Below are 10542 nucleotides of genomic sequence, written 5' to 3'. Positions count from 1 at the left end.
TTACACTCCATTCATTTCATCATAAACATCAAGTTTGTCTTGTCACTCCTGTAGTCAGAAGAGCTCCATAAAAGCACATGTCATTTTCTTTCTTGCTTTTGCATTTAACACAGGAATTATGAGCTGACTTAATTCAGATACATGCCTAGCCTCACTAATTGCAGTTAAAACCTGCCAAAGGACAGAAGCTGCTCAAATGTTGGTGGCCTTTAGAATTGAAGTGTCACCAGTACAAGTTGAGGCTACTCAAATAACCAGTTTGCAAGGCCAGTAGGTAGGAATTTCTGGGCTAGTTTTTGTGGCTTTGTGGAGGTCTTTTTGTTAGGATTTTTTTGTTGTTTGGTTTGTGTTTGGTTTTGGTTGTGGTTTTGTTTGTTTTTTTTTCTTCCAGGATAAGTAACTTTGACCTTCAGTTGAAATGTGTCACTTAAACACCACCTTAGAATGTAATCAATGCCAGTCTGACTCATTAACTGAATATGCAAATATTCAGAGGAGACTATTCCTTAGCTTTTACCTTCATTAGCAGAAGCTATTTTCTCTCAAAAATACACTGCTATCCTTCCTATACATTCCACCTACCTTCCTGAAGACAGAGCCACATCTTTCAGAGCCATCAGAAGACTCTCCCCTTCCACATAAGCAAAAGATAAATTGATGCATCCTACATACAAATAAATGAAATAGAAAAAAGAAACCATCAACTAAAATCTCAGTTGTCCCCTGCAAGGCAGGACTTGCATCATGTGCTCAAGTGCATAATTCAGCCACAGCCATTAACACCAAGGAGCCAGACAGTACTAACAGGCTCAGAATTTTGCTTGAGTTACCTGGATAGCGGTGCTCTCGGTCTCCATTCATCACCACATCAGGAACTTCACTCATTATTTTTGTAACCAGTCGTTCTGCCAGTTGTGAGATTCGCTTATGGTCATACTAAGCAGAGAAACCAGAAAAGACACAAATAATAAACAGTGTACAGTCTGACCTCACTCAAACTGCTTTGTGTCACCAGCTGCAAGCAGAATTAAGGGAAAGAACACAGCTGAAACTTAAACTGTCAAACTTTGCCTGCTTTACACACTTTTTAGACACTTAGTTTTAAAAGAGAATAACCACTCAGCTCCAAGCTAGCTCAGTCTTCACAAATGTTTCAAACCGATCAGAAAGATCTACATACACAAGCTGCTGAACTGACTTTCATAAAAGCACTGAATTCTCTGTGTTTAAAGACAAGTTAGTCAATGCAGAAGATGATGCATTTTACCCAAGAAAGGGCACCTATTATGGCAAGTGCCTCTTATTTCCCTGGAGCTCTCTAACCATACAACAGAAAGACACAGACTTGCAAATTACTATGAACTCAGCTTTTACAGTAAGTAACCTGCACAGTGGGAACTGCCCGCATGCAGTGTCTTGTTCTAGACTGAAAAATGAGGTCACTTATACCAAGAAAGCAGTAAGGTCTGGGATCAGCTTCAGCACACAGAACCAGCCACATGCACACATGCAATTCATGCTTGTTTACACTTGGAAAAGTTAAAAGAAAACCAGGCTAGCTCCAACACCAGTTGGTTTTAAAATGCCATAACTCTGCCAGGCAAGGAGGAGAATCCAGATCAGAGGCTTGTGCAGAATTCAGACTGCAGACTCTCTAGCCTCAACTTCCATAACCACCAGCTCAGATGGTGGAATTCTGCCTGTCTCCTGGGAAGAAGCTTGATCCTTTGGGTGCAGATGTCTGGCCTATGCATCCCATTGTCACTGTAAGTATTTTTACATTCCAGCTGTAAGGAAAGCATTGGTGCCCACAAACCAGTGTAGAAGCATACAGAGGCTCAGACACCAGACCTAGCAAGTAAACTTTACTATCCAAGCTAGGAAAAAGAAAAGAAATTCTTAGTTGCAAAGTTGCAGTAAACTCGAAGTTATACTTAATAGGTCCAATACATATAATAACGGACTGGGAAGTCTTATTTTTTCAATATACATTACATAAACACAACATTCATTTCAAAGATGCTGTTAATACATATGCATAATGCAGAAGTGAATACAAGCACATAAAGCCGTATTTCACTAAAACTATCAATTGTAGCCTTGTTGTAGAAAACTATGATTCAGACCACTTCAAGAAAAAAGAAACTTTAGAAAGAACTTACAATTACCCAAAAACATCCCTTAAGTTCTCAAAACATTCAATTGATGCTAAAAATGAGAATCAAATTTAATTTAGTTACATGGATGCAAAAAGATGTAAGGAATGCAAGACCTAAATGGTGCTGTTATACTATTTTCTGGAACCCAGGACAAGTATCTTGTTGCACAAACCTCCATCTCTTGCTGTGCCACGTCACACGCTGCCCCCAGTCCCACTGCTAGAGGGGTGGGCACAGTTCCAGACCGCAGTCCTCTCTCCTGGCCGCCCCCACTCTGCAGGGGTTCTAGCCTGACGCGTGGTCGGCGGCGAACATAGAGAGCACCAACTCCTTGGAAACAAAGAAAGATGTTTTACCCATATGCCCAGAGTTCTGAAATTATGAACAGGGACTCCAAGCTTTGGTAACATTCCTTATTTCCACAGCAAACACACATGTGGACTCTTAACTGGAGTGTCCAGTTAATGAAGTGAACAAGTTCAGTATCATTTTCTAGGAAATGGTGTTTGTTCCCAGTGTTCGTGTTCATGTTCAGGCTTGCATAGCTTCAGTCATGGGAGCTCAGCCTCTTCCACTGTGCTTCAATTACCCAAGGACTCAGCACTTCCCTTCCTTCCCATAATTCCTGTACACAGCTGAAGTTCATCCCTTTGCACGAAAGTTTTTATGTGCATTCACTAATGTTCTCTTACTGACTTCCAAATTCTTTCCCTGGATTACTAGGCCAGCACCAGTCCCAGGAGTCCTTTCCCTTTCTTCTCATTAGGAAGACTTATCAGTGCCAACAATTTTCAGTGGGTGGATTAGATGAGCCAGTTTTGATAGCCAGTCAGTTTAACACTCTCCTCACCTAGAAATTTTTATGTCTTCAAGTGCCCTGGTACACTTAAGGAGTGACTGTCACCACAGGAAGAACAGTTGCAACTTCCAGGCATAACAAATTGTGAAAATTTATGTCTGTCATCTGTCCAAAGTTACTGGTTGAAAACTTAGTCCTTGTCCAGATATAATGTCTTCAGCCCTCAGCAAAACTTATGCAGAAAAAAAAACATGTTGAAAAATAAGAATTTTGCCTTTTGTTTCCAAATAGCACATAGCATACAGCGAACCTGTTAGCCTTTCTGGCTAACACCCACTGTCACAAACTAAATAGACTATGACAATAATAATAGCTGGACTTTTAGTATTTGTGAGTCAACCAGAAAATGCATAGCTGGATATTAAACCCCATTCTGCAAAGAAAATGCAAAAATGGAGTCAGGGGAAAGAAGCCACTGGAAGCAGAAAACAATCAAAAAATCACCAAACCTTTTGGTCTCCTTGTTGCAAGTCACACTCTGGTCTAAACTTTGCCCTATAACCAAGTGATTTCATTTCAATCATTTCAGCATCAGTTCTCCTTCACATCAAGCAGATGACTCCTGAAAACCCCACTGCTGTAATGCTGCCACCATTTATACAACACTGTTTCTTCCTTCAGTGAAGCTACCTCGACCCATCTAGCACTGAAGATCCACTTACTGCAGCTGTACGCTGGCAGCAGGGCCTGAGCTACTCTGAAGTCTGTCCAACACCACTCAGAACAGTTTTCTACAGCTTAAGTAACTGACACTAGGACAAACGGGTTTGACTTCATACCTTGTGTAGTTACCTTAAGGCAGGTATGGAAACATATATTTATTGCCTATAAAGCACTTCAGTGAGTACCTTTGGGCCCATAAATTTTATGGCCACTGATGCTCATTAGGTCAATTTTCATGTTGTTGACGTCCATAGGAATTTTACCAATCGCTTGTGCAGCATCCGTGTGGAAGAACACCTTATGTGCACGGCAGATCTCACCTGTAATAAAAACACCAAACCAAAACCACATTATCTTTCACTATGATCCCAAAGATTCCAACAACGGATCTAAAGCATCAGTGAATCTAAAACAACAGTAGGTTATTGAGGTAGCTGAGGTGGCAAAGGTAGAAATGAGGGCTGTGATGTTTCTTTTACAGTGAAGTGGCTAAAGCTGGGCAGAGGCTACTATAGCTGATGCCTTGGCACAGGTTTAGGTAGGTAAAACTACAGTGAATTTCTTCAGTTGAGAAGTTTAGAAGTCTTCTACTGTTAAGAAGTGATATTATTTCCAAATCCACACCTAACAAGTTTAAGAAAAGTGGTTGCATGGAACATCAAAGTTTCCACACAACAATGACTCCACAGTTGGACAGAATTGCTTTTTCTTGATTCTTTTTCTTCTCAATGTCCAGTACAAGCCAACCTTCCTTTCAAGTTTGTATTTGCCAAGTATTTTTATGCCATCTCCTCTATTTTCCAAGTTTTCCAACACTCAACTTCAAAAACATTCTCAGAATTTTCACACACACACTTATTACTACTACCTGAAATCAGCTGAGCCTGTCACCAGGCTAAAATATACGAAGGAACAAAGTAAGGTATTGTTCATGGGCAGTAAACATAAATATTATTTATTTTTGTTATCAAAAAATCACAGTGCATCTTCCACAGAATCTGCACAGCTGCATCCGAGACCTCTCCTCTGCACAAGAGGTTCAACATGATACTTCACAGGATAAGTAGTCCTCCTGTGGTCCAGCAAGGTCAGGCCACAGGCAGTAGTATCAGGCCACATGGTAACAGGGCCTCAGGCTCCAGGGCCTGGCCTGTTGGACCTGTTATAAAGGTGTTATGAGAACATACTGGGGGAACTAGAGCTGGCACCAGCTGTCTCTGGCATTTAAACATGGGACCATAGTAAGGGCCTTGACAATATAAGCACAGGATGAAAAAAAGAGTCCTCGGGCCTATAAGCAACTCACTGATGGTCAAATGCTTGTCAATGAAGAAACGGAACCTTGAAAAACCTTGGGAAAAATGCTGCTTTGAGCTTAATGAAGAAAAAAATAAATGCAGCAGCTAAGCAAGAGGAAAATCAGGTGCACAACAAGATGCCTGCCACAGCCTAAGAAAACAATATCCTCCAGAGTATGTACTTCAGAACAGAGACAAAGCCAAAATATTGTCTAAAAACTCCAACATCTTATGAAAGGATACCTTGAATATGAAGGTGTGCTGGTTTTGGCTGGGGTAGAGCCAACTTCCTTCACAATGGCTAGTATAGGGCTGTATTTGGATTTGTGCTGAACACAGAGGTGATAATAGAGAGATGTTTTTGTTATTGCTGAGCAGGGCTTACACAGAGCCAAGGCCTCTTCTGCCCCTCGTACGGCCATGCTGGCGAGGGGGCTGGCGGTGCATGGGAGGCTGGGAGGAGATACAGCCAGGACAGGTGACCCAAACTTACCAAAGGGATATTCCAAACCATATGACATATGTCATCTGCTTTCACTATAGAAAGCTGGGAGGAAGAAGGTGGAAGGGGGAGATGTTTGGAGTGATGGTGTTTGTCTTCCCAAGTCACCACTGCATGGGATGGGGCCCTGCTCTCCTGGAGATGGATGAACACCTGCCTGCGCATGGGAAGCAGTACAGAATTCTTTGCTTGTGTGTATGGTTTTTGCTTTCCATATTAAACTGTCTTTATCTCAACCCATGAGTTTCCTAGCTTTTACCATTCCAGTTGTCTCCCTGATTGTGCTGGTGGGGGAGTGAGTGAGTGGCTGCAAGGTGCTTGGTTGCCAGATGGGATAAAACCAGGACAGAAACGGTATGTGTATATGTTTTGTTACTGTCACAGAAAACTTTATCAACAAATCACCTGGGATCCAGGGACCTGCCTATGTAGGCACCCGCTCACCCTGCTTGCTCCACCAACCGTGGTTCTCCAGGGCCTCCCTTCATCTGCTCTGAGGTCCCCGTCACTCCACCTGCCAGCTCAGAGCCTGGCTCACCCTCTCCCTGCCTCCTGTTCCAGAAGCGTAGCTCTTCAGTGGCCTTTTGGCCTACAAAGGAATTGTTCATGACTATATATGACAATACTGGGGGAAGGATTGTCTAAGTGTGGTGTTCACCATCCTCTCCCACTCCAAATCCTGCACATTTCTTCTCTTAAACACTACAAGTGCTCAAGAAATTGTTACAGTATATAAGCTCAATTTTGGCCAGTTATTCTGTGCAATTTTTTCATCCATCATACAGTCCAATGAATTGCAGCTGATCCATCCAGAGCAATGATTGCTGCAATGCTCACCATAAGGGTACTGAATTTCATTCTCATTTCCCTTTTGAAATCAGTTTTTATTTGGACCGCAGTATTATTTATTTATATTACATTTTTTATTTTAAAATATTTATGTTAGTAATTTTTCCTTAGCTATATTACACCTAATCTTTTGCATCAGTACCATTTGGGGATGAAAACATTAACTAAAATGAAGCAGAAGAAACCTTAGATGGCATCTGGAAGCCACAGTGTACTTACCAATGTCATGAATTGGCTGCTTTACTCCTATTTCATTATTTACAGTCATCACAGAAACCAAACTTGTATCTGCCTGGAACGCAGCCTCCAGCTCCTGGTGAAAGGTTCAGAGGGACAAAAATTGTGACTAACAGAGAAGCAAGATTCCTGTGCACATCTTCAATTTGCCAGCAACTCAACCAACAGTCCCTCATTCGCAACAAACACCTGGGGATCTGACAAACAGCCGTGGGGAGAACACTAACCCATGTGAACATTAAATGCCTGTAGGAAGAGGAGTGGATTAATTGCATTTGTGCATGTCCTAACCCTTCGATGCACCTGCCACCCCACTTGATTAAATCAAGTCTCAACAGGCTTCACTATATCCTGTACATTTCTCTGAACTATTTTCTTTAATGAATTAACCACCTACAGAACAGCTTAAGCCTCTTCTAGCCAAGGTGAGGCTGGCTTTAAAGGAATGGCACTTTATACAAAGGTCACATCACTTCTGCAGCAAATGCTCAGAAAACACAATTCATTGTTGTGCCCACAGGCTGATCCCTCGGACCCATCACACACACCACCGCTCTCCATGGCAGGTGAGGGACTAGGAATAAAACTGTCACTGCCCCGTGCTACAGTATGTCAACGATGAACTAAAAACATACAATTTCTACATCTCAGGGCTGCAGCCAGTACACACAGAAGGGCTGGCTCATGGACAGACATAGGAAGTACTGTAATCACTGAAACAATGCCTCAAGTACTGGGCTCCCTATAGGGTACACAACAGCTCCACCTGCACAGCAGCAGCTGAATGGTGGGATAGAAGGTGGAAGTTTTGGTTGAGAAAAAGTGTAGGGCAACAGACAGAACAGAAAATCCTTCTCCAGATCTGACAGATTTAACTATGACTCTCATTCTACTTTGTGATATTTATCATACCTTCCTCTTTTTCATGTAGAGGACACAAGGTCTTGAGCATCAATCTGAAGTAAAAACCTCTTTTATTTTTAGTTTCTTTCTGTCAGTAACAACTTACCTTCAGATCTATGAGCCCATTTTTTTTAACAGGCAGATACGTGACGCGAAAACCTTCTGTTTCCAGGGAACGACAAGAATCCAACACGCACTTGTGCTCTGTTTGCGTAGTAATGATATGCTTTTTTCTGGATTTATAGAACCTTGCAACACCCTGTCAGGCACAGTCCATGAAAAAGAAATTGGCCACTGAAGAAAGCAAGCATTAGACCACTGAAGAAAGCAAGCATTAGACAAAACGATTTGGAATAAGAAATTACTACTTGGATATAATTCATTTGGATCTTTCCTGTTTCACCCAAGTCATGAATCTAAAAGGCACTGACACATAATCCATGCTACATATCTACATCAGCACTTGCTTTTCAAAGTATCTCACTTCTCAAAAACTCTGCCAAAATGTTTATTGATAGAAGCTGTAGATGCCATTAACCAAAGCATTTTTTGGAAAGCTTTTACAGTGGAGTCATAAACGCAGAGAAGAACAACCACATACTACATACACAACCTAGTCTTCATCAGAAAAAAGTTTCTAATCTGCATGTCCACTATTTTAATTGCAGAAGCAGAAGGATTGTATTTGGTGTATGCAAGATAAACATCAAATATTTTACACTGCCCTCAAAAACATGTCCTGGGCACCAAAACATTCATCCATGAATTTCCTCCACATATGTAACAGAGTATCACAAAAAGTAAATCCAGGAATGAAAATATTTGCTACCTACTCCAACATATTAACATTTATATTGTTGAGAGATGCATACAGTTCTTAAACACATAATTTTAATATAATAAATAAGAATCGGCATAAACCTTTTACCTTAATTGCCATATTATTAGATTCTGTTGCACCACTGGTGAATATAATTTCCCGTGAATCAGCTCCTATTAAATCTGCAACTTGCTGTTTAAAAAGAAATAAAAAGTTGACTTGTTAAGAAAACATACAATGAATTCACTACAGCAAAATACATGCAAAATGTTTTCAAGAATACCCCCTTGAGCCTCAAAGGGATTACAGCTGGTACTTAACAGGGTTATGCTACAAATAGTCTCTATATCTGCATTAATATAAAATACAAAAAGAATTCACAGTCATTAAGAGTGGTATTAAGCATTAACCTGTTATAAAAGAGATAAAAGCTTAAGTGGACAAAACCCCATTATGTATTACTTAAAAAAAAAAGTTATACCCATACCTAAGATTAGAAGAATGATAAAATATGGAGTTAGTCCAATGACTGCATCAACATGCTTGTGACTCCAGGAAACCAAAATACTTGAGGCACTTTTGCCTAAAGTATTGGTTTCTACCATTTCAGTTGCTCTAATCTCACTGTTAGAGCAAGTGCTGGCTTCTGCATCTTGGACTGGACAACCCTGGATGTCCAGACAGACTGGGGAACAAGAGGCTGGAGAGCAGCACCATGAAAAGGGACCTGGGAGTTTGGGCTGAGGGCAAGTGGAACAGGAGCCAGCAGTGCCCTGGCAGCCCCAAGGGCCAGCCCTGTCCTGGGGGACATCAGGCCCAGCATTGCCAGCCGAGCGAGGGGGTGACTGTCCTGCTCTGCTCTGCACTGGGGTGGCCTCACCCCAAGTCCTGGGGACAGTTTGGGGCAAATCTATATAAGGATATGAAGTTATTAGAGAACTACAATTAGAAGTTATCCAGAGGAGAGCCATGAAATGGTGAAGGGCCCCAGTGGTTAGCCTGTAAAACAAACAGCTGAAGGCACTTGGTTTTTTCAGTCTGAAGAGGAGGAGACGGGGGTTAGACCTCACTGGGGGCTGCAGCTTCCTCATGAGGGGCAGCAGAGAGGAAGCTCTCTGCTCTTGGTGACCACTGACAGGGGCTGAGGGAACAGAGAGAGCTGTGTCAGGGGAAATGTAGGCTGAATATCAGGAAAAAGTTTTTTTACCCGGAGGCTGGTCAGGCACTGGAACAGGCTCCCCAAGGAAGTGGTTGCAGCCTTAAGCCTGCCATAGTTCAAGTAGTGTTTGGACAATGCTCTCAGGCACATGGTGAGATTGTTGGGGTATCCTGTGCAGGGCCAGAGTTGGACTTGATGATCCTTGTGAGTCCCTTTTAACTTGAAATATTCTATAATTCTATTTTTTCTTGCAATAAATCTACTAAAGTACAGCAATAAATCTACTAAGCAAAGAGGAAGCTGCTAAATCCAGCCAACAGAGAACAGGGGGGGTTTTTTCTTTGGGTTTTTTTTTTTTTTTAGGTTCTTTTGACCCTGAATTTCCTCAGCAGCAGGAAAACCAACACAACTGCGGAGAGCTGAAGACTCACCCGCCTCGCCTTCTCCATCGCAGCCTCACTCTCCCAGCCGTATGCGTGGGTCCTGGAGTGCGGGTTGCCATAGTAGGCTGTCAGGTATGGGAGCATGCTGTCCAGGACTCTGGGATCCTGTGGAACAAAAACCACCCAACCTTAGAAAAGCTGAAAGGAAAGCATCTCTGTTCCCTCTGGACACGCTCCCTGCCACAGGACCAGCAGCACTTCTGTCAGAGTGTCTTGCTTTAGCTCAGACCAGATCTTGGAAACTTGAGGCTATTACATCTTACGTACAAGTATTCGGCAATTATGTTCTGTGCATGTAATTCTGACCTGCACCAAAGGTCAAAGAAGAACAGCATCATTTGAGAAAACAGAATCACAGACTGCTTTGGGTTGGAAGAGACTTCAAAGCTTATCTTGGTCCGCGCCCCTGCCACGGACAGGGACACTTTGCACTAGATCAGGCCGCTCCAAGCCCTATCCAATCTGGCCTTTCTTCTGAGCAGAAAGCATACAGGGTCTTAAAATGTTAAGAAAAATGCCAGATCAGTATTTTGGTTGAATTCACTTCCTGCTTCTCGCAGCTGTCCCCACTCCCGCAGGGGTCGGTGCGAGCCCCTTCGCGGCTCTGCCTCGCTCCCGCCCTGCGGCGCTGGGGCTGGCCGTCCAGGGGG

The 10542-nt window shown here is 42.5% G+C and overlaps 1 protein-coding gene across 1 annotated transcript in view; it reads right to left on the bottom strand.

Moving 5' to 3' along the window:
* The window catches only part of NFS1 (NFS1 cysteine desulfurase), a 13473-nt gene extending 3449 nt beyond the window's left edge, over positions 1–10024 (bottom strand). Inside the window, exons 1-8 of the mRNA XM_017746988.1 lie at positions 9881–10024; positions 8399–8482; positions 7577–7729; positions 6550–6643; positions 3867–4001; positions 2332–2489; positions 831–936; positions 583–664 (exon numbers count right to left, since the gene is read on the bottom strand). Coding sequence (XP_017602477.1) covers positions 583–664; positions 831–936; positions 2332–2489; positions 3867–4001; positions 6550–6643; positions 7577–7729; positions 8399–8482; positions 9881–9976 — 908 coding nt within the window. The 5' untranslated portion in view covers positions 9977–10024. The remainder of the gene's footprint in view (positions 1–582; positions 665–830; positions 937–2331; positions 2490–3866; positions 4002–6549; positions 6644–7576; positions 7730–8398; positions 8483–9880) is intronic.
* Positions 10025–10542: the final 518 nt, after the last annotated feature.

Source organism: Corvus brachyrhynchos, unplaced genomic scaffold (genome assembly GCF_000691975.1).
Source record: "Corvus brachyrhynchos isolate BGI_N302 unplaced genomic scaffold, ASM69197v1 scaffold661, whole genome shotgun sequence".
Taxonomy (NCBI): Eukaryota; Metazoa; Chordata; class Aves; order Passeriformes; family Corvidae; genus Corvus; species Corvus brachyrhynchos.
Note: the sequence above shows the minus strand (reverse complement) of the source record. Positions and strands in the feature narration are given on the sequence as shown.